We start from the raw sequence: 25,171 nt of genomic DNA, 5'->3' as shown, positions 1-25,171 counted from the left end.
GTGTATGTGCCAGCTCTTATCAATTCTAAAGGCATGCTGCCCCACAGTCCAGCAGTGAATATTGCCAGTCAATGAGCTTATTGTGAAAGGTCTGTAGAGGCATATGAGAGCAGTGAAGAAAGAAAATAACAGCAAGGTTGTATGCTTGTTGGCGATTTCGGATAAGTGTTGCTGGTGCTGTGTGCTTAATATTTGTATCTGTCGTCACCCACTGACTAAAAATAAGGCCACTTTGCACCGAATTTTTCAATACAAGTCTGAAAAGTTTGTCTCTAAAGGGTGGTTTCCGCCAATCTCACTGCACTCCTCATAGATAGTCCCGGCAGGGGTGGGAAGGTGAATATGGCCCCAGAAGCTGGCTCGCGTATATGAGGGGGGTGCTTGAACTTTGTGAATCTTTAGCAGCACTTGTTTTTTCTTCCAAATGTACTGTAGCCTTCGCATGTGCACTATAAGTTAAACAATGACTGTACAGAATGCTATGCCAATCTTGTATGCCGTTGCCTACTTTCTAATCACTGCATCATAATTTTTATATTCAGAATATTGCTGTCAGCTCTGGATCTGGTGAAGCCGACTATGAAAAGATGAAGGCCATTCTGAGAGAGATCCCTGCATTGCGCTACATTTGTCTTGATGTTGCCAATGGTTACTCAGAGGCATTTGTACAATTTGTGCGATCGGTCAGGGCAGACTTTCCAACTCACACAATTATGGTAAGTCTTTTTCCACTAAATTTCTGCAAGTACACCTGGGGCAAAGATTAATATTTGTTCTGTTGACTTTCGTTACCTGTCATTATATGTATAATTGCTTGTCATTTGCCTCTAAGATACTGTGGTTCATTGCGCAGGCATAGCCTCTGAGATTTGCGTGCGCCGGCTGGTTTTGCTTTGGCTGTCCCATTCGCTGCTCTCCCCAGCAAAATAGTGTAATGCAACATGCGCGCCTGGCTACCCCAAGAGGGTGCTGTTAGCCGGGGTGTACGGCGCCTGCGGAGGCCATGGCCAGGCATAGCCTCTGAGATTTGTGTGCGCCGGCTGGTTTTGCTTTGGCTGTCCCATTCACTGCTCTCCCCAGCAAAAAAGTGTAATGCGACATGCGCACCTGGCAACCCCGAGAGGGTGCTGATAGCCGGGGTGTACGGCGCCTGAGGAGGCCATGGTAGAAGCAGGACCGCGTGAGATCTCAGCATGTGCGTCGACTCTTTTTTTTTTTTACTTTTGTGGAGCATCTTCTCAGCCAAAAGAAAGGAGCAGTGCCCAGATCTTCTAAATGCATTTATTTTGGCCTACTGTACTTACTCGAATCTTAACAGGAACTTTTCTTCCCAATAAAACGGGTCCAAAATTTGTGGGCGCATTAAAATCGAGTACGACACTAAATATGCGTTACCATATCGCTATCAGCATTTCAAAATAGCCACCTCGTACGCGCTTCGAGCCTAGCTGCTGTAGTTTTATCCATGTGCTGTAGTTCCTGTGTGCTTAGGTAAGTCTTCCTTTGGCTTAGGTTAGTGCACCGTCCGTCTTCCTGTTTTCTGCATTTGCTCTATCAGCATGGTAGTGCCGACTGTAAAGACATGCTGAGTTCATCACGATGACACAATTAAAAGGAAAGCGATCACGTGATTGGAGACGGATAGAAATCGGGCCACCATCACGGGCGTTCGGAGTTCCTGAAACTTGCGTGCGGGCCTGGCACAAACAGGAGAGGTGTTCTTCACCGGCGGCCCCCATCTTGATAGCAATCTGCGTCGGAGACAAGAGTCGATGTATCTAAGCACACTGATTAGCTTGCGTCAAAGCGAGAGGCCGCACAAAGGTCAATTCCCTCGCTCCTGCTGCCGCACTTCCTCACTCCAGCATTTAAAGAGCTCCCGCGGTCACTGAGTGAGACGTGTTCAGGCTTGTGTGCGCGTGACATCATGCTTGTTAATTTGGTTAGTAAGCGAATGTTTAAAAGTTTATACGGCCGATAAAACTACTATCCTTACTTTTCGTATAGCTGTCTACTAATTTGCTATTGTAATCGATGCTACGCCTCTTGCGCGAAACTGCGACTTTTTTATTTATCGCAACTTTATAGCATTGGGAGTAAATCTTTGTTTTTTTCAAATGAGAGAAAGTTGTATTTCTGTATGAAAGAATGAGGTGTGCGGTATGGTAAAGGACTTTTCTTTCTTTAGGTCACAGCAAACAGGTGTGCGTTACAACCTAGGCCGATTCTTTTTCCTTTTTTTTTGTTCACGAAAAACGGGTGCGCGTTATGGTCGAGGGCGCGTAAGAATAGAGTAAATACGGTAATTTACGAAGGAAAACACAGCAACTGCTCAGTTTTCCGAAATTAGATCATTGTGCGGATATACCATTTTGTCTGTGTTAGTATTACATTATGTTATTTGTGTGCACTTCTTTGCAGTGTAAAATATCCTGATGTGGGAAGTAATAGGGGTGTTCTGGCATTCTCCTTTGCTCAAGAGATATCTAGGTGGAAATTGGGCTAATTGTGGTTGCTGATGCATTCTGTGGTCCTCATCCCATGAAACATTGCCTCATTATTTGATCGCACACAGGTATTGATGAGGTACAGACAAAGCCAAACAGTGCTGCTTTCTGTATTATAAGAAGCCCGTTTGAATGCTAAAGCCATTGGGGGTCGTCAGCTGTCACCCCCGTAGGTCGCTGTGCAATGAAGGCTGGCTGGCAGATCTGAAAGATTTTAAAGTATTCTGACTCCTGACACCTGCTCATGGCTTATGTTCTCCTATTCAATATTTGCATTATTAATCTGCCGTGGTTGCTCAGTGGCTATGATGTTGGGCTGCTGAGCACGAGGTCGCGGGATCGAATCCCAGCCACAGCGGCCACATATCGATGGGGGCGAAATGTGAAAACACCTGTGTACTTAGATTTAGGTGCACGTTAAGGAACCTCAGGTGGTCGAAATTCAGGAGTCCCCCACCACGGCGTGCTTCATAATCAGAAAGTGGTTTTGGTACGAAAACCCTAGAATTTAATTTAATATTTGCATTATTATCAATGCCTACAGAAGTCATTACTGTCCTTTGAATCCTGTTTCCAGAAGCTTAACAAAACCAAATAGTATCTGCTGTCAGGCTAGTTGGTGTGGGAATGAGCTCATTCGTTAGAATTCCAATTGCCGTCAGAAAAAATTACATAGGGAAACTGGTCGCACCAGCCAGCTGGTTCGATGCCATCTCGAGATAAGAATTCTGGAGAAGATGCCTTATACTCATTTGGATTTATTGTCACTGCAACCTTGTGAACGAAAGCGCTGTGCTCAAAAGGGAATGGAAAGTGGGTGTGGCATAGGTCAGAAAACTCAATGAGTCCACTCACTCAGACTCACTCAAGCTTACACTGACCCACAAATGTGAGGCTGGCTGAGTAGAATTATGGTGAGTCTGAGTCTCAGTGAGCCTTAAGCAAAAATAATGTTCTGATTATTTTCTGACTATATGGTGAATTGGAAAATAGGCATTGCTAAAATTTTTGCGATGGCGGCAACGTCAAAACTTATCCAAGTGGCACGTACCATAGTCTGAACAACTGTGTTGAGAGAAAAGGACCCATCAACCTAAGTACACTGATGATTGCGGCAGTTTTCTGTGGGCAAGTCGTGCTACGTCTTGCTTTACGCCATATGACGGCAAAATGCACAAATGAAAGCAAGCGCTGGTACCAGCTGGCGAAACTGCTTTGAAACTGGCTCACAAAATTATAAACATATCTGTGTAACCCGCAAATTTCGCAGTATAATGCTATTCCAGCACATGATCTTTTGCAAAGACATTCCACTCTGCGTACTCACTTGAATGTAGCGAGTGTATAGACAGCTTTAGTTTAGCGTAAGCTATACCATTGCACACGCTATAATATAGTGGGTCGTCACTGCGCATGCGCAGAACACTAAACGACCCATAGTATATAGTGTACGCACGCTATTTCTCAGATTTAGCTTTACCATCTTTGCGTAGTTTACGTAGTATACGTAAAACATGGCGGTGGGTCCCGCTGCCCGCTTTTAATTTAATTTGAGGTTGCTTTTGTAAAATTAACTTCTTTCGTAACATGGTTCATGGTTATATTGCGCTCAGTTTTACAAACACGATACTAAGGAAGGACAGGACGTGGACGGACGAAGCGCAACTAATGACTGCGTAAATGGCTTTCGCTTAGTCTCGGGCCACTTCGACAACAGAGTATTGTGGATAACCTTGTGGAATTTTCGAGATCGCTTCTCGTTTTGAACGAATGGAAGCCTAACAAGAGAAACATTTGAAATACCTATCGGTGAAGTCGGGAGATAGCCACGACGACGGCATATGTCTTTTGAGATAGGAAGATCTTGAAGGTGAACTAAAACTGTAATAAACATGCGCTGATTAGCGTACACTGTACTATAGTGTATAGTATATGCTATACTATAACTGTCTTATGTCTGCAGAAAAAATTAAGCATTTGGGAAAATAGGCTCCAGCATGCACTTTGACCCTCATACACCTTGAGCCGTCAGATCCAAATCAGTAAAAAAGTCATATAGCACCTTAAAAAAATTATTTTCTCGCCTCTAAGTCGTAGTAACGATACCAGAGTGCTCGAAAGCCTCCCCGACGCCTCAGTTGCGAGCGCCATGGCATGGAGGAGGAGCCGGCCAAGCCCACCTCTTCAATTACGCTCGCTCCGTGCGATGGGGATGGCCGGAGGAAAACCAGCCGGCGTGCACAAATCTTGGAGGCCATGGCACAGGAGAGCTGTCATGTGTGGATCAGGCAGTGCATTTGTCTCCTGGTGAAGCTAGAGGCATTGTGTACATGTACAAATTTTGTTGAGTTGTACAAAGGCCATACAATCTCACTTTAGGCAGGTTGCTAACCTTTTTTTTTTCTTTATTCGGCAGTTTCACTTGAGTAGCTTCTTAGTTTTCAATAACTTGGGAAGTTGCAGATCCCAGGAACTTTTTAGGGTGAACTACAGTCAAGCCTCAATATAATGAAATAGCTTGTAACTAATAGATTTATCAGAGTAATGTTAATTCGTTTTGAAATTTCTGTATAAATGTATAAATATAAATACAAATAAATGTATAAATAAATACACTCTATAAAGTAACTGTATAAATAAATTTCCGCATGCATGCATTTAAAATCTCATTTTATAGAAGCAAAATTGTGCTGGAAATGGATGTAGCAAACTATCTTTACCAAATATTTACTGATCATCTATCGCATGTCGACTTGGCAATATGCCAAACCGGCTGCTTTGTCAACTCAGTAGCCACATTTTTCTGCACTATGCTGCCACTGAATTGAAACAGTGCACACAATACGCCAAGTGCCAGAATCGCACAGATCAAAGAGCCTTAGGTCGAACAATAGCCTCCTGGTGTTATCGATGTAAAGCATATGAAAGCCCTACTCTGCAGTGACTAGCATTTATCACCCTTGTCTCCTTGTCAGAATAGCATGTCACAGTAGCATGCATGCCAACTCTCCTGAATTTTCTTTAAGGTTTTACAAGTTTGGTCTCGTTTTACCATTCTACAAATGTGTCAAGTTTTCGAAAAAGAAAATTTTTTTCATGACAGTTTCACTCATTGGTCTCCAAACCTTCCATTGGAAGTCTTCTGATGGCAAAAGGACACCAGAGGGGTACTTGCTTTGAATGTGTTTATACAGAAAAGTTCTTAAGCAGGTGAAATTGGCAGCATTAATGTCTTTGAGAAAATAACTGTGAGCTAAGAAACAATGTGATGCTTTTTGGTCTTTGCTGTTCCAAGTTTTCTGCTGCTTGTGTACTGTGGCTAAAACTAAATTATTATTAATAAAGTGTGAATAATAAAGTTTACAAGTTGAAAGGTATGAAATGTACTTGCACTTCCCAGTGGTTTCCTGATTGTTTGGGGTGTCTTGTCAGTATTGCTGCCAGAAATTGCGACTTCTGTTTGGCGCGCACCAGCAAGCATGTTCGTACACCTCCGTGAAACCCTTGAAAACCATTGAAATTGGAAAAACATTTTCTAAGGCCCTTAAGACTTCTTGAAAATAAATGCACTCCTTGGTTTCGTTGAAAACGAGTTGGGAGTGACTTCTGACGATCTAAAGTAACAAACTCCGCATTGGCTCCATGATGTGGACACTCTGTAGGGAAAAGATCCTATATACTTTCTTGTGAGAGTTTTGCAAAGTGATTGCAGTCTTGAATGTCCACAGCCACTGATGACAGGCTTGTTTAAATTGCCACTGCCATCGTGGGGCTATAGACGAAGCCAGATCAAGCGACCAAACCGTATCACCATTTTTGATGTTTTGCTAGTTTGTTGACATTGCAGCCATCACGGCTTTGTTTTTGAGGCCTGGGCTCTAGAAATGCCTGGAAGAAAGTAAGTTTTAGCCATTTGGCTCTAACGTGATGAGTATCTTTCGGTGAAGCCGGACACTATTAATCCTCATTGAGTGAAGTGTGGTGTGCCGCAAGATAATTGACATCTTTAGAATGGGAAAGTGAACTTTGAAAAACCATCTGAAGACCTTGAAGCATTCATATGATTCAGTGGCTGCTTGTGTAAAGAATTGCAGCCAAGATCTGGATATTTTTAATTTATGTGTATGACTAAAGTTAGTTTCAACCTCCTTGAATTTTGGTCTCCAGCATCCTAGAAATCCTTTAATTGTCCTTGAATTTTGCGTCAAATGCTCTGTACGAACCGTGACCAAGCCCCTTCTGGCATTTCTGATATATTTGACATGGGCAAACATGTATGCCTCTGCACATCACCATGTGTTGCCCCTTTGACGTCTGCCTCTGGTGGGTGCAGTAAGCACATGGTCATGGGTTGATGTGGGACTGTGTTTCGCCTTGCACATGGCAAGGTTTGATTGGATATACCGACCTGTGGTGAAGAATTCAGCAACTCCCATCACTGAGGTCTGCTTGTTTTGCAATCAAACATGTCTGAGTGTCCCGGATAAAGCAGGTCAAATACTGTTTGTGCACCCATGAGCAAAAGTATATGGACCACGGGAGCACATGCCAAACTGCATAGATGTGGCACCCTCCGGTGCTGCACCTGCAGTTGATGAGCACTGGTGCACATGTGCATCTCATCATATCTGACAGCATCTCATGTTTCTTCCCTTGACGATGTATGCTCCTTGCTGACTAAATGTTCATTGGGCAGCTGTCTGTACCGCTTCCTCTGCTCTGTCATACCTCCGCTGCCATTTCATTGATTGGGTGCAGCAAAGCTAGCTTGTGTGTCCGCCGTGCATTGCAGTTTCTATGGTTTTTGTGCAGCCTATAGCCTGCTCTCGCACCTTTTGATGACTCAGCCTGAATGCCTTGCTTCTTACTGCAACGTTACATTATTGAAAGCTCTTCCAATATTTGCTGCCAACATGCTGCTGCTTCCATAGAATAAAATGTCGATAAACTGTTGCACTATTTTTGCTCAACAAAGAACACTCATTGGAAAACCATGCTTGAATAAGCAGCAGCTAATATTGCACACAGTAAGAAGCGAGATATTCAGCTCAAGTCACCAGAAGGTGGTAAAGTAGGCAGTAGGCCACACAATAACCAATGGAATGAGATGTGCGACGAACTTGCAAGCCAGCTTCGTCGCAGTCACTCATTGAAACAGTGGTGCAAATGTGACGGAGCAGAGGAAGTGGCGCATGCGGCTGCCTGTCAAATGTTTAGACAATGAGTAGCATACCTCGTTAAGAACGGCAATATGACATGCCGGCAGGTATGATGGGACGCACATGTACCATGCCAGTAGATGGCAGGTTCATGCAGTTTGGTTGGCATGGGCTCCCGTAGTCCATATGCTATTGCTCACGGGTGTATTTACTACTGGCTTTAGGTAGAGCTGCCTCTTTCAACCCTGTCGCTGTTCTCACAATCACGGTTCATTTGGTGTGCAATATCGTTGACCTTGGCACACTTTTGCTCCTTGGGGAAGCATATGCTGAAACTTTTAAGTGGTGGTAAGGGAGAGCGGCACCATCTTATTATAAGCTCCAAAAACTCCTCTTTAAAGGTCCTGTAGGGCTTTTTGAGCATGTTATGGTTTAAACTCAATGATTTAACTAATCTCACATTCATTACACACACATCATTCTACTCCATGGTTTGATTGCATGATAATAAAGTGGCTTTTTGTGCATTATTTTTGACTTAATTAGTGGAGTAAGAAACTATGAAATAGGCATCAGCAAAGTTATCAGCATTTTTCAGAGCTTGCCAAACTTTTCCTTTTACATAAACAGAAGTTAGGAGAGACAGTTCTTACTTGTGTGTGGGTTTTCTTTTTTTTTTTTTCTTCAAGGTTCCTGTTGTAGATGTTTATCACCTAGTTTCATTTTGACAGTTTTGTGATTTTATACACCTTTCTTTCAGGCCGGTAATGTTGTCACTGGGGAAATGGTTGAGGAGCTTCTTCTTTCCGGAGCAGATATAATTAAAGTTGGCATTGGACCAGGCTCTGTCTGCACCACTCGCAAGAAGACTGGCGTAGGCTATCCACAACTCAGTGCAGTCATTGAATGTTCTGACGCAGCTCATGGCCTTGATGGCCACATAATTTCGGTGGGTGAAGTTTGCTGCTTTGTTTGAAAAATGATTTGCTCTTGCAGACAGTGTCATTACTTATAAAAAAATGCCTAAATTTAAGATCTTTATATGAAACTGCTCTATCTATACTGAATGTTATTTAATGTACAAATAAACGAGAAGAAAGGGGGTTAACCGAGGGGCCCGATTTTTATTAGTCATATCATAAGAAGCCAACGAACACTGACACCAAGGACAACATATGGGAAATTACTTGTGCTTAAATGAAATAAAGAAACGATAAATTAATGGAAATTAAAGTGGATCAAAAAACAACTTGCCGCAGGTGGGAACCGAACCCACAACCTTCGCATTTCGCGTGCGATGCTCTACCAATTGAGCTACCGCAGCGCTGTTTCCCCATCCACTTTCTTGAGTATTTATGTGTCCTAGTAGAACCCTGGGAGTGTTAGCCAGCGCCACCACTCACAGACCTTGGCAGTGGACGTGGAACGTCCTTTTTGCCGCAGGCTTCACGAGAACGTGATCTTTTTGGGTGAAGGCAACTGGTCAATAAATCCACATATGCTGCCTGAAGGCATCAATGTAGCCGGATTCGAGACCCTCGTTATGTAATAAACAAGAAAAAAAGGGGTTAACCGAGGGGCCCGGTTTTTATTAGTCATATCATAAGAAGCCAACAAACACTGACACCAAGGACAACATAGGGGAAATTACTTGTGCTTAAATGAAATAAAGAAACAATAAATTAATGGAAATTAAAGTGGATGAAAAAACAACTTGCCGCACGTGGGAACCGAACCCACAACCTTCGCATTTCGCGTGCGATGCTCTACCAATTGAGCTACTGCGGCGCTTAACCCCCTTTTCCACGGTTAACTACCGCGGTTAACCCCCTTTCTTCTCGTTTATTACATAACGAGGGTCTCGAATCCGGCTACATTGATGCCTTCAGGTAGCATATGTGGGTCTATTGACCAGTTGCCTTCACCTAAAAAGGTCACGTTCTCGTGACGCCTGCGGCAAAAAGGACGTTCCACGTCCGCCGCCAAGGTCTGTGAGTGGTGGCGCTGGCTAACACTCCCAGGGTTCTACTAGGACACATAAATACCCAAGAAAGTGGATGGGGAAACAGCGCCGCGGTAGCTCAATAGGTAGAGCATCGCACGCAAAATGCGAAGGTTGTGGGCTCGGTTCTCACCTGCGGCAAGTTGTTTTTTCATCCACTTTAATTTCCATTAATTTATCGTTTCTTTATTTCATTTAAGCACAAGTAATTTCCGCTATGTTGTCCTTGGTGTCAGTGTTTGTTGGCTTTTAATGTACACATGTGATATAGAAAATGTAATGGCAAGGTGGCCAAACGTTTTTATTTGCTAGTTAGGCTTAGTATTCTACAGCTGCAAGTGAGTACAACCCATTGATAGGTGGCAAAAGCTAGATGCTTGGACTGCAGTAAAATGTCAGCCATCCAAACACTGAAGGATAACATGGTGCACATGCAGGAGGTGGCTGAATGCATTGCAAATGTGAAATACAAATGCAGATTTTGCCCTTCATGTATATTGCTTGCATTGGATTGTATGTCTCTACCACCCCTGCCCTTTTTCTGATTACTGGGACGTCTGTGTGTGATTTGCCAAATATATTCTCCAACAAGAGTGAGGTTTGCTGTCTTTAAAGACATTCATTGACAAAGCCCTTTCACCTTGTTCTCTCTAGCAGCTTCATATCAACTGCTTCTGGACATTGGGCTGAGAAATCTTGTATCCAGTAATTCAAATCAGTGCTGGTAGCATCACAAAGTATATTGGCCATTGCTATTGAGGCACCTTGATATGTGTGAGGATGTCACCCTTTTTATACTTGCCTCGTTGGTACTAGTCACTTGCTTCAATTGTGTGTCCTAGTAAACACCATCTTGTGGTATGTAATGCTTTCAGGTATTTCCTGCTCATATTTTTTATACATTCATTAGAGTCTTCAGTGATAGGTTTAGGTTCGTAAAAGTACATTGCTTATACATCTTCTGTCTCATATTCAAGAATGTGCTATTCTTTTTCATAAGGAGTGTTTGAGTAGTAAAATTTTCTTATTGAATTGAATACAAATGTCGGAGAAAAACAACACTAAAATTCTGAATGCTTCCTCATTTCTATAGAAAGTGGAATATAAAGTTTTCAAGGAGGTAATTCAGTGGAAAAAGAAAAGTAATTTGCGTTATTTGACACATACATGTAATGTTGTTCACTACTGGACGTCTGGTCAGTTTAGGAGATTGTAAATGATAAGGAGCTGCTTTCGGTTGTCTGGTGTGCTATAACACAGTAATAAAACAAGGGAACAGTGTGTCACCAGATACACTTAGGTGCTGTGTTTGTTGAAGGAGCTAAGTGTAGTATGCTACAGAACCACACATCATTCTAATGGGATGTAAATGTGGCGAGACTAACCAAATAATACACTATTTTGTCTAATTAGACAACAGGTGTGTAGTCTGTATAAAAGTGAGGCATTCTTGTTTAATGACTGAAAATTATTGACCAGAAGTTAAGTTCTGCATGCATTCGCTCAAGAACTGTTTCTGTGCATCAACTACGGCTCTCTTGCTGCAGAATCATTTGGAGCCGTCCTTAGTTGCATCGGTCTTTCTGCCAGTAGACTACAATAAGTGTTGTTATATTTCTTTTATTTGAACAGAAACAAATATTCAACAAATTCTAATGGTGAATTCTTGAATCGAATAGCAAAGAATATTCTGTTCGTATTCAAAAGCTTGATTATTTGCACATGCATATTTTTGATACAAATACTCGCAGATTGTGTTGATGCATATATGTGTGGCTCTAATCCTGTGTGCTTTGTGTTCTTAGCACCAATTCTTTAATGCTGTCGATGTGTTCCGCCATTCCAGAAAATTGGAAATATACATGCGTTACAGATATAGTGCAAGCCGTAAGCTTTCCACTCACTTTCATTTTTGGTGTAGCAATTGGTGGGGGCTCTAAACCAAGCGGATTTTAACACAATTGCACCACATGCAGTCGAAAGGAAAGCATTTGCGTAAGTGACATGACATTAAAATTCATCGCCAAGCTCTCACTATGTGGAGGCATGCCTAGCCTCCAAAGGAACTCGTGTAAAGGTGTGGCAGTGCATTGGGGCCCTTTATTACAGCATTGCATTTTTGTTGGTTTGGGATGGTGACTTCTCGCAGCAAAACCAAAGGTGTTCCTCGATGCCAGCTTGTCTGGAGCTACTTGCAACCATTGGCATATGCCAATGGTTGCACTAGTACACGTAGTGGCAAGGCAGTGTTAGATAGGCGATGAGTTAAGCGAGTTTGCCATTCAGGCTGGGTAGAAAACATGGGTGGAACGTGAAATTTCCAGCCATTTATAGGCACCTACAAATTTAGAATTTTGCATTATAATATGGGTGCACCTTTTTAAAGAGGCCCTGAAACACTTTTTATCTAAGTTGAGAGATGCATTTGTTAAAATAGACTATTTCTGAAATACTTTGCAGCAAAAAGTACTTCAGTGCACTCAGCAGAAGAGGATTTATTGGCAATTAAAGGTCTCCTTTTATCCCTTTTGCAGTGCTCCCTCACTGTCGCAATCAGGCAGCTTGCAGAATATGCATGCATCCCGTTTTCGGCAATTAGCCAACACCTTGAATAATGCGTGCCTCCGAAGACAGCTTGACAGTGACGTCACGGGCAGGCCACTTGGGCAGAAGAGAGACACGCCCTCTTGTAGGAATGCCGAATTTGTCAGTGTCTTGGTACCTCGTTGACTCTGTGGAATGTCTTTTGACTTCGATACCACAATGACCGTGTCCTCTGCTCTTTGGCTAATACGCCAAACGTAACAGTGCCAATATGTCAGCAGCGCCCACACTAGGTAAGCAATGGATGCCATGCTGCAGACTTGCGTTGAAAGGATTCCTAACGTAACGAACTTCGACCAAAATGGCAACACATTTCGAAGGTGTGCAACGCGAGAAGCAGATGACCTGTTCCAGCCAGTTGTTGGTGCTTGGGCCTGCTCACCACGCGCCTGGAGCTGCTTCACCCACAGAGACCACTTGTAGTACGAGGTTGTCTTCAGCGAGCTGTAGTGAGTTGGCTTGTTGCACTGCCGTGTGGCGGCCAAGGTATCTGCGCTATGCCGTAGCTGCAGCTACATGCAACTGTAGAATGTTTGCTATGTGCATGACAGGGCTGGAGTGCGCGCTCAAGCTCATGTGCTCCAGTCAGTCTGGCCATGCTGCGTGATGTGGACCAGCTTAGTCCTACACCAGCTTGACAGGCGGACAGTAGCCACATCCAAATTGCGCATTTTGAAGCGCTGTCAGTTGCTCAATATGAAGTGATGTCTGCAAAGCCGTCTAGCCAGGAGCAGCCAAAAGCGAGTGTGTGCTTAAAAGTGTACATGTGGTCTGATCTTAAGTTACACATGGTTTGGGGTTAGTTGAGTGTTAAAAACTAATAGAAATTAGTGAGACATTGATAAGCAGTGTGGCCAAATTTTCATTCCTGCACAGGAGTGACCGCGGCCAACCATAAGCAGACAATAGTTGGCTTCTTACAGAAGTACGTAATTCTTCTCAGAATTTGAAATGCAGATTTTTCCTTACTTCAGCCTTTAGTAAACTACATCAATAAATATATACACTAACAGTAGGAAGAAGAGCACTGGTCCAAACAGCCTTCTTGAGCTATCGGCAGCTGTCGGCCAATCGCAGCCATCTATGGGAAACTGCTAAATGATGAAATATGGCAGCTTTGAAACAGGTGAGGAGAAGGCTTTGTTCGAAAAGAGAGCGTTTGAGAAAAAGGTGGACTTCGCGCTCCTCTTGTGAGCTCCATGTGCTACGCATGACTGCAAAATTTGACTGAGATGTTCACAGCAGCGCATGCTAAGCTTTGAAACAAGTGAGAAGAAGGCTTTGTTTGAAAAGAGAGCGTTTGAGAAAAAGGTGACTTTGCTCTCCTCTTGTGAGCTCCATGTGCCACGCACGACTGCAAAATTTGACTGAGATGTTCACAGCAGCGCATGCTAAGCTTTAACACAGGTGAGGAGAAGGCTTTGTTCGAAAAGAGAGCGTTTGAGAAAAAGGTGGACTTTGCGCTCCTCTTGTGAGCTCCATGTGCTACGCATGACTGCAAAATTTGACTGATATGTTCACAGCAGCACATGCTAAGCTTTGAAACAAGTGGGAAGAAGGCTTTGTTTGAAAAGAGAGCGTTTCAGAGAAAGGTGACTTCGCGCATCTCTTGTGAGCTCCACGCGCCATGCATGACTGCAAAATTTGGCTGAGATGTTCACAGCAGTGCGTCCTATTCGCAGACTGTTTTTTTCACCAAGTCCGAGCAGTGGTTCAGGATCCCTTTAAGTTTAGTTCTCAGTAAACTGAAGTCATGCTTCTCAACTGGTGTTGTGTTCACTTGCCAAATTGTCATGGTTGTATCTGTGATGCCCATCCTGAAAAATATTTCAAAGCCTAACTTGAAGTACCATTGCCAGTTTTATTCCCATTGTGGATATGCTGTTTTGTAGCGTTAGTACTTAGACGAATGTTACTTGAGTCTAATATGTTACACTTGAGAGCAGAGTACTTGTCTGTTCAGCTGGCTGACAAATGCCTTTTTTTTTATTACTTCTACTTCCTCTATATGCATAATTGATAAATATGAATTCGTTTTGTTGAAGAGGAACTTTGCCATGTTTATTTTGTAGGTTTTTTCATCTTTCATTGATAGGCAAGATGCAGTCAGCAAATCTGGATTTGAATTGGTGCATAGGTTTTTGTGATAGTGATCTTTTTGTAACCTTTTAGAAGCCAGAGTTTTGTGATTGTCATCTACAATTTTTGTGCCTACTTGCACATGCACTTTCATTGGCGATTGAGCTGATGGCAGTCAACAGCACTGGCAGTTGGTCATTTAACCTGGCAGCTCGAACTGCCTTCAATATCCAACCAGTCCTGTGGCGCTGGTGGTCTCAGTTGACAGTGAAGCTAATAAACTGCCGAGAAAGATGGCTGCTTTCAATAAAGAAAGCACAGTGTCTCAGCCAAGTTATATTCAGCAAAACATTTTGTGTGGATGTGAGCAGCGACAATCTCCATGCACATCTGCAGATATTTTTTTTTCCATGAGAAACATCGTGCAAATTCTTGCTCAGAAACGTAAACAAAGGTGCAAAAGTGAATGGCGTGACAAAGCTAGAAATGTTATTGCAGAGTAAGATTTGGTTCATATAGTTAGCAATATGGATTGTCTTTGTGTCGTGAAACCACTTTGCCAGTCTCTACTCTTTAGTAATATGAGAATTTACTATGTTAAAATGTGTGAGCAAAATTAAAAAAAAAATGGTGATTAGAGTATTGTACAAATTCTTGTGGGGTACTGCAGCATATTCATCATAGTTATGCAGTGAAGAGTTGTTGGATATGTACAAAACCAGGCTTGGTCAGTATGTTTCAGAGCAGTGGTGTAGTGTCACTGTTCCACTCCACCACTGCTACCCGATGTTATTGGGTTGTGATTAGGGCATTACCTGCATTAAAAAAAAAGAAAAATGGAAAAACACAAATGGTGAACAATAGGCAATATGGGTTAGACAATTCAGTATGTTTGTCCAGAGGCCAATCCACTATGCATTCTGAAACAGTGCTGGGTAGTATCGAAGATGCATGTATCTTAGATACTACCTTAAATACTCTTTGAGGATCTTGTGTCTGTATCATGATATGCCTGGCAAGACGTGTACCAGTATTTTTATTTCTGATACATGAAAAAATACTGGCTATACTGTACTATACTATACTGGCTATCGCAATATCACCGTGCGAAAATATAAACATTGGCTGTACTCCGCTTCTCAAGCTGATATTGCTGCCACTAAGCTACCTGAATAAAACTAAAGGCAGCGACATTCTTCTTTCCAACAAAGCTTCCCAGCTATGGCAGGCAGTGAGGTTTGCGCATCCCTGTTGGTGGAGCAGAGTCATGTGGTGGCGATTGCATGGTCTTGACAAAAACAAGCACACAAACGTCTGCATGCAGCTAACCTTTTGTTTTCTTGAATTTTTCATATTTAGTTCCTTTGATGCCATGACACTTGCTCGTAGCCACCGTACTCTGCTGTGTACACCAATGTGTGTGGCGTCTTTTGCGCAAATTCTGATGCTGCTATAGTGTTGTTGTCGAAGTTTCTCTCTTGCCTCCCAGCAACAACTCTCATCAGTTACAAAAGCAACAAGCAAAACCCGCTGATAGCGCTGCGTATAAAGAGCTTTCATGTTAAGCAGTTAAAGCAACCCCAATAAACTGTTTCGGAATGAAAAATTATATTTTGAGCAAGACAAACATTTTGAGATATTATATCTGTATCTCAAATACTTATTGCCAAAGTTGTATTGACACGTGTTTATCTTTATTGGGTGACTGCATTTCACCATCTAAGAAATGTTATCACTCAGTGTAGGTTGTGCCTGCATGTATCGGAAGTTTCTCGAATGTTGTCGATGTTTCTGTTCGCTGGCCGTTGTCACTGGACCTTGTGTATTCTGATTGCTTGTATGTGCCACGCAAATTTTGTAGAACTTTCTGGAAGACACACGGGCACCAGCAATTATTCTGGAAGCTTCAGTGACTCTTGTATAAAAGGCAACGCGCTTGCCCCGCAGATCAGATTTCGCTGATCGCCGACTGTGTTTGCCGCTATCGTTGTGCTTTGAGTGTAGCCTGTTTTTGTGGCCACAGGCTCACCCAATAAAAGTTAGTTTCATCATCCACAGCATTGCTACTGTGCTCTTTACCGTCTCTACTATGTGACAGTATCATGATATAATCGCAAAGTATTTTTGCCCAGCTCTGCTCTGAAATACATTCTTTTCTAAATCGGCATGTTCGTAAGAATCAATAAATGTAGGCAAATTGATTGCACACCCTGCCTCTTCACACAGCAGGCGTTGATGCTGCATTGTTAGAAGTTTTGAATAACGCTGGTGACACAGAATGCTGCATTTGTAAATTTGGTGCTCTTATGCTTTCAGGATGGGGGCTGTACTTGTCCCGGTGATGTGAGCAAGGCGTTTGGAGCAGGTGCAGACTTCGTCATGCTGGGTGGCATGTTGGCAGGCCATGATGAGTGTGGTGGAGAGGTGATCGAGAAAGATGGCAAGAAGTACAAGATGTTTTATGGCATGAGTTCAGCCACTGCCATGGAAAAATACCACGGAGGTGTTGCTGAATATAGGTACAACCTTAAATGTTCTTTGCTGAACATTTTGTGTGCTTGGAATGCTCAAATTCTTTGTCTCCTTAAGGGTTTGGCGTATTTATGAATGATGCTGACGCTCTTTTAGCTTGTAAAAAAAGCTGACATGACATAAACATCATAGGACTGGCGTGAGCTGTAAATGCTGCATTTTACTGTCACTGAGTTCAATCAAGATAACCACTAGTTGCTAATGGGACTGCTGCACATTGTGTGTGTACATTAACATATGTAGGCTGACACAGCTGAACTACAGTAATTTGTAGTTAAAAAACATTTTGCCTACTAGGCTTTCCTCATGCACCATAGGTGAATGTTACTTTTGAGACTACAAAAGCATAATGGGAAATGCAGGTGAAAAAATTTCGCCGACGATTACGATACTCCTTGATGCAAAATTTTAGTGCAGCTCTATATGTGTTTCCATTTTGTGATATATTGGCTGGCACGTACAATCTGTCTAATGTGGCACATTTCAAATGGAGTGAAATGTGGCACGTCTGCCTCGCTAATCGTGAGATTGCGAGAGGCACCGTGTGGGTGATGCACGAGTGCGATTCACAGCAGCCACTGCAGACAGACCTCCGCTCATGCAGCGCTTTGTTTCCATACAGACGATGCGTGCTATTCTGGCTTCATATCTGGACTGTGGACTGTGGCCACGCAGCCCATCTTGCGCAGCACTACGCTTTTCTTCTCACGCTTTCATTCCACCAACGAAGAGAGTGGCCCTTCGTTGCAGGGTAGCCGTACCACCAGTGTCAGCGGCAACAACACCTAAGGGAGCGTCACACCGAGACTTACTCATAGCTGCTCACTATCACCCATTGCAGGAGCAGTGATCCCCATCACATACGCTGGTACTGCGGACTGACTACAACAGCTGACGTAGAGGCGGTTTTGTGCGACCTTGACTCCCTCAGGAGGAAGGGCATGCTGGCTTTTGTTTGAAATTTTAGCTGTTATGTACTTGTTAGCTTGTGATCTACACACCGCACTTGTCTGTTTATAATACCCCTGACACAGGGGCACTCTGAAGCCCTTTAGGTAAAGGGACATCTACCGGAAAGGTGTTCAAACGTAGTGACACATGATGGAGTATCTCCCTTACGGCAAAGTTCCTTTGCTGGAAAGCAGATCGCGCATCTACTTTTCGAGCAGAAATGGCATACTCTCGCATACAGCGTGCACAGCTCATCAATAGAAGGAAACCTGTCACAAAACTACGGTGCCCCATAAGTATTTTTTTTACCTTGCGAAAATGTTTTTCGTGGTAATGCAATTTGTTGAACAGTGACGTTTACTCTAGCCATACTCTCAAATGCTCGCATCATGTCACTTGAATTGCAACACAGACGTGAAAAAGGATGGCAGAAACTTGAGCAGTACCATGGCAGCGCCATAATAAACAGCATGCACAGCAAAACACTGACTGTCCATAGTTGCTGGGCCAATTTAAATTGCTTCTAAGAACGCAAACACATGAAGAAAATTAGCGAATATGCACAAGCCATCAATGGTGGCAAAAAAAGCAACAAGGAAATTACTTAAGGTATCGTGAAACATTTCTCCTATGTTTTTTTAACTGGCATTTCCGGTGTTTGCATTGAGTGGGTTAGTGCTTCTTGTATACTGGGACATCTTTGTTCTTATTAGTGAATTGTTGAGGCATTAATCATGTCAGCATTTGCCCTGTTTATGTTTTGTTTTCACTGTCTTTTAGAAAGTGCAGTGTGGCTGTTACTGACAAATAATTGGTTCCTGCTAGTCTGAGTTTCCTTAAAACCTGCTGTGATCTTTATTCAATGTACATTGTTCTCTTGCGTCATCAGTTCTACAGTTAACAATTGTTTGAAGTACCATGTTGTAGTACACAATGGCTGGCTTGCATTGCCTTTTGATGCAGGGCATCGGAGGGCAAGACTGTGCAGGTGCCATATCGTGGTCAGGTCCAAGCGACAGTGCTCGACATCCTGGGTGGTCTGCGTTCAGCTTGCACCTACACAGGGGCTGGCCGGCTCAAGGAGCTTACTCGTCGCACAACCTTTATTCGAGTTACACAGCAGCTGAATCAAGTCTTCTGCCAAGAAGCCTGAGCATGTGCTTGTGATATCTTCTGGGCTTGACAGATGTCATGTTTGACACAGGCTGTGCCCTGCATGTTGTTTTAGAGTTACTAAAAGTGGAAGAATGTTAAAAAAATGAAAAATCAAAAATCTTGTTTGACATACTTTGCTGCCAGCAGATAACGTATAGTGTTTTTGAGAATGAGTGACTTGACAGTGGCATCCAGTGGCCACTGAAGAACTGCTGTGAACAGAAGACATATTTGAAACCTTGTAAAAGTGAGGCAGAGGCTATAAGCTGTAAGCACTTTACTGCTTCTTTTTTTCCTAATAGTTCAGTAAAAAAAAAAAAAAAAAAACTTATCTAAACCTCAATTCTGTCTAAAAGGCGCTTTTTGTGGGTGTTCAACACTGTGAACTACACTTGTGGGAAAAAAAAGGAATGTATACAGGTGAAGCGTAGCACATTGACGAAAAGACAAGTCTGTGTCTATGGTGTATGCTTTTAAATGATAATGTTATGTATGGTAAGGTTCTGCGTGCCGGGCTTCATAAGGTCTCGCACAGGGCCCTTTATTTTTGGTTTTTACGCTTTTAAGAATTCGGCTGCGTCAACCATATATGGCTGAGGCAGTGGTAGCTAAATTGTGGGTAGTACATAGGTTTTTGTACAGTTTCTCATGACTTTGAAAGCATTTTGTGGCTTCTTATTCTTTGTAGCCCATTTCTCTTATGTGCAAGCCTTGTGACATTTCTGTGGAGTAGTTAAGTGTTACATGTACACAACTAATTCACTTTATCAGTTTATTTCCATTGCACAAAAATTGTGAGCACATCTTAGTATGCACATCACTAAATCTAGGTGATGTTTGAGAAGCAACATTCACCTTGGGTAATTATTTTTGACATACTAAACAAATGTTCTTACATGTTTCAAAACTGTCAAGTTGTGAAATGGGAGGCCAGGTGAAACCTATCCTTGCAATGCATCATCTTTGTAGTTATAAATTAGCTTTAAGATGTGTTCTTAACTAGAGGAAAGAAGTTCAGACAAATCCATGTGCTGCCCACTGTTTCTTTGCTTTCTTTGCTGCCGTACTAGTGGCTCATAAACACTCTAGTCGCAGTTTTTCCTATAGTATTCTTAGGATGACAGAAAAGTGGTTAAGGACAACTACTTGTGCACCACAGTGAACACTACAAACAGAAATTAACGGCAGGCAAAACGGATGCAATTAAGAAAAAGTAATGATTGCTTGGGTGGTAGGCTCACAGCTGCATGCTGATTATCGTCTCAACGCTAATGAATTTGCTTTCTTTGGCCCTTTTTAATTGCAACTGAATTCGGAAGAAAAATATGCAGATCCTACGCAGCAGACAAAGCGAAGCTTTGTCTTCTGTTTGCGTTCATTGACATTATTGGCGGTGATATATTGATGGCATATGACAGTCGTGACGTGATGTGAAATGTTACCTTGCCTGCTCCGCTTGTGTTTGTTGTTCTTGCTCTGCTCGACACTTTATGCGAGCCTTCGTCTCCTCAGCACTAAGTGCACGCTTCGGCGCCATTCTGGGTTGTAGCGTTGTAGCTCGCAAAACTGCCTCCTCTCTCTCTATTTCTTCGCTAACGTTCTGCCCACCTCCTCCCTCTACTATCGTTGCTGTTGCGGGTGAGCATGGAGACAAGTGCAGCAGCTCCTGCACTGCATTTGTGGGGATCACACGGCGTCCAGAGAGCATTGTGCACATGCCACGTGGCATAAATGTTGACACAAGCTCCTCGGGTCGTCTTTACTTTGCGCCACGCTCCTGGCATGTACTAACGTGATAATGTTAAGGGCCCCGTGTCACAGAAAATCTGGTGTTGGCTCTGCGGGCATCGCTTCGCAAATAGTCATTCTGAACCACAACCACGCTGGCCCTCCATATGGTGCATACCTTGTCTTACGTTCGTCACAAAGTTATTCCTCACAATTTTTAGAATGACAGCTCATAAACAAATGTCATGAAACAAAACACCGACAGCACATGCCTTTAATGTTTTTGTGACATGGCCATGTCTCAACCACGTCTTGATGCGGACGGCATTAGCGGTGTGCAAGACCACAGTAGCAGAAGTGGAGAGTCAAAGAAAGGGGCAAAGAAAGCTTCGCTTTTAAAAAAAAATGAACTTGCTGTATTCACCCCCCACTCCTCATTTTCCCCTACTTTAAATCGAAAATGCCGAACCCTAGTTATGGTGCACTAACTGTCGGACTAGTTGATCTTGCATAACTGATACAACCAAACTGCATAACTGATACACCCCCAGAAAGGGGAGACAAGCGCTTGTCTTTGTCTCGCCTGCCTGCGGGTGTGTCTTTGGTTGTACCAACTCTCCCCCCTTATCAACTACTCCAGTTATGGTATTGATAGCATTAGTTCCTACTTATTGACCTTTCAGTTTTTTCTCGTCCTTTGTTAAGTTTCATATAGATGTGAATTAAGTGTTCTTGCTGCTCACAGTGATAAAAACACGGTATGACTTGTTTTGCAATGACTACCAGACCAGCTTCTCGGTCGGTCAACATTTCCTCTTCATTTACCATGCCTTAGAGAAGCATGGTAAAAGAACTGGTGTCTTTTTGGTGTTTTCAGTGTAGACCATGCCATATAAATTTTTAAAGCCATAGCGACTGGCATATGCTAGTACTTGATGAAGGTATGTGGTAGCAAGTGTTTTGTCATACGTAACTATAGCTTGGTGTACAGGGAACATTGCTTGGCCTTTACACAAGTTAAAGCAAACCGTTTTTATTTTATAGTTCTTCGTACTTTTTGGATTGTTCAAACACTGTGTACACATTTTTACCATATGCTACTTCTTACCAAAAGCACCTTGAATTACTCAGTTCCTCTCGAAAGTATTTCTTAATTGTGTTTACATTTAGCACCATTTACCTTTTGAATTTATATGAACGTCCTAAGCACGCAGGTGTTTTGTTGCATCAGGGTTTCTGTTTTTGGAGTCTTGTTAACATTGGGGTGCAATGTTAAAAAATTATACTGCAGTATTTGGGTACACCTGGTTCCTTGCATCACGTGTCTTGATTCTATTAAGAAAATTTGATGTGCCTTGGTTGTGCTTTTATGCTAGCTGCGACACTCGTTGAACCTTATGTAGTGGGCAAAGTGATCTTATGGAAAGGTCAAGCCATCAGCGCCTGATCATGTGTTGCTCTCAGACATGAATAGTTTTCTTTTATTCGATGGAGTAGTTTTTAAGTCGTATCATAGTTCCTAGTTTTCATAATGCTGAGAGCATAGGCTCAATAATGTAGTATTTGAGTTTATTTCATGAATTGTACAGTGCAAGATGAGTGAGAAAATGTTGCTGTTAAGCAGCTTGAGAAGACAACTCCTTTAACATTCATATTAATTGAAAAATTTTATCATCATTGTGCATTTTGATGTGTGTAGACTAAGTTGCAAAGATTTATGTTAATTATTATTGATGTCAATTATTATTTACTGTCATGTCATTTTTGCAGCATTTAGATTGTAAAGAGGAGATTGGCAATTATGCAGATTGATGAGCATGTTTGAGTTATCTAACTATTCAAAAGTCTATGAAGTCAACAGATAATGAGGCTAAAGAAAGCGTAGGGGAACTTTTTTTTTTTTCAATTGAAGTGTAGAAATGATAATGTTATGAATTAGATTAGGTAAAGGTAAATGAAAGTGGACGAAAAACAACTTGCCACCGGTGGGAGCCCACAACACTTAAAAACAGTAAGTTCCTGCACGCTTTCTATGGCCTTATTATCTGTTGTCTTCATATGGTTGTGACTAACAAAAAATGGGCACCTCTGTTTCCCTTCCTGTTTGCTCAAAAGCATGTTGCATGTGAAAGTTTACATATTCAGATGTTTTCATGCACTGCTGTTCAAGATCACATTGAACTGCTTGACCTGGGAGCAGAAACAGCATGTGGTCTTCAAATTTTTGGTGAAAGAACATTCAGAGCTAGACACTTGTCTATTGCCATGTGTGTTTGAAGGGTAGCCTGAAGCATGTTCATCGGTGACCTTTAGCGAAGGTTGTGAGCTCACTCAGCCTACACAAGTGACCATGAATAGGACTGCACGTAATGAATGTTATTAGGTATTTCGCACCAACAGAATATTCTGTATTAGAGGGGGAGGAAGGGTGCTGGCCAAAGATACGATATGCATGAGTTGTGCGTCAGTGAATGGAGACTTTTTGCAAGGATTTTAGCGTTGTGTCAGTTATTTTTGCAGGTTATATGCACAGAATTTTTTTTTTCTTTCTGGGCTGTTATTGGGGGTGCAGGTTATGCACATGAAAATGCGATATTTTAATGGAAACGCACTTGTTGAAGTCCTGTGGGAGATGTTTAAATCCCGTCACACTGCTGGATTACTTGAAGAGGTCTACACTACTTGCAAGACAATTTGTAGAGTGATTTTTATCTAATTAACAAATTCACTAACTTTGCCATTAAATCAGTCAAGAATGCATGTTCATTTGTAGAATTGAAGCTGGGCAGTAATTAGGTAATATTCATTTAGCAGAAATCCAGTGCTTAGCTATAACACGTTTTGAGAAAAGTCCTCAAAATAAATTTAGTTGCGAAATACACTGGCAGTCCAGTAAACATTTACCAGCACTGTGGAAAATGGGGTAATAAGTGTTTATTCAAGCATACTTGAACTGTTTCATTGATTACAGCCAGGACATACTAAGGCCCTAAAGTTTGACCTGATAGGATATTGGCAACTTTTTCGTGACAACATTGAAGGAATGCTGTGTAGCATTATTGGCATTTTTACCGGTTGGGTGTTCCCTTTAAAAGTTGATCTGACTGTGGCCCAGTCTGTTTGCTATTTCAATGGATTTGCTGCCTTTCATAGTTCCCTATTTGGTAATGAATGACATGTACGGGATGCTGCTATTTAGACAAAAAAAATACTCCTAATGTGATTGCAAGTGCCGTGGTGCTTTGTGTCAAGTTCTGTATGTTCACAACTCCAAAGTACTCCGGCTGTGTGCAGTGCTCACTTCCTGAAGGCACATCAGGATGTTCTCGGTTAGGTCATCGGCCGTCTAGTCACTACGTAGATTTTGTAATAAGCTTGAAGTAGAAGGTTTCTGCAGTGTTTTCCAGTAGGAGTGCCAAGTGCCATGCTTGTTGGCTTGTGCCAGTCATGGTATGTAAAGTAGGTACAGTAGGCCGGAAAAAATTGGCTGGTTTCTTGGAAATCCAGTCATACATGTATTTTTGTTTACATGTGGCATACTTGCCACTGCACCAAAGTTTTAATTGCACTCTGTTCACATTTTTCTTTTTGTGCACCTTAGTTTTATTCTTTAGATGGCTATGATTTTAGGTGCAGTGCTACTGTTAAGGTGTGCTAAGAGTCAATTTAAGTTTGTAAGTTTCTTGCAATGTATCCTTTGTATGTTACTATTATTGTCTCCAGAAGATGTGGGTTTACTTTGCCTCTGAGAAAGGAACTTGTGGTCAAGGTAAAGGTGAATTTTGTGGAGACTTCTGAACAAGTGGAGTTTTGCAGTCATTTTGCTATATGGAGAAGAAATCTCTGGTAGCCTTGATGCAGTGTATTGCATGCTATTCAAGTATGCTTCTTTTACACATTATTGGTATCAATCCTAGTCCTCGAATGTTTTTGTATGGATAGGAGCAATGTTTATGTAACACTTGCTCCAAGGTCTGAATTTTTCAACCTTCCAGCGACTGATCGTTTCAAATTGTGATGATTTTGTTGCTGCCTGATGTGATTCAGTTTGCAAGTGATCTGATTATTTAACTGTATATGCAAGTGTACTCATTAAATGGTTTTCGGAAGTTGTTTTTGCTATCTTCAATATTGAAGTGCTGCTATGACAATGTGCACAAAGTTGCTAAGTTTCTGGCTATGGGGTGTTTAATCAACCAGAAATCACAGGATAGGTGTCGGTAATATGAACTAAACATCAATGTTATATACTATTGTACCAGTAACAATAAGATTTGCTGTCAGAAATAGAAAATCTCAAAAGAAAAGGCAAGAGACGTTCATTTTATTGGCAGAAAATGTCTTTCCTATCAGACTTGGGACAGCAGATAGCCTATACAAATTATTCCAACGCTGATCTTTTTGAGCCCTGGCACAACAAATATGATATGAGTAAACCAGCTTCATGGGTTCTG

At 42.2% G+C, this 25,171-nt stretch overlaps 1 protein-coding gene across 4 annotated transcripts in view; it reads left to right on the top strand.

Moving 5' to 3' along the window:
- The window catches only part of LOC142591428 (GMP reductase 2-like), a 49,566-nt gene extending 24,740 nt beyond the window's left edge, over positions 1–24,826 (top strand). For all 4 annotated transcript variants that reach the window (XM_075703772.1, XM_075703758.1, XM_075703778.1 and 1 more), the window contains 4 exons: positions 543–716; positions 8,427–8,615; positions 16,668–16,870; positions 18,798–24,826. In XM_075703772.1, the coding sequence (XP_075559887.1) occupies positions 543–716; positions 8,427–8,615; positions 16,668–16,870; positions 18,798–18,987 (756 nt within the window). In that variant the 3' untranslated portion in view covers positions 18,988–24,826. The remainder of the gene's footprint in view (positions 1–542; positions 717–8,426; positions 8,616–16,667; positions 16,871–18,797) is intronic.
- Positions 24,827–25,171: the final 345 nt, after the last annotated feature.

Source organism: Dermacentor variabilis, chromosome 1 (genome assembly GCF_050947875.1).
Source record: "Dermacentor variabilis isolate Ectoservices chromosome 1, ASM5094787v1, whole genome shotgun sequence".
Classification (NCBI taxonomy): Eukaryota; Metazoa; Arthropoda; class Arachnida; order Ixodida; family Ixodidae; genus Dermacentor; species Dermacentor variabilis.
This window is presented reverse-complemented; position numbering and strand designations above follow the sequence as displayed.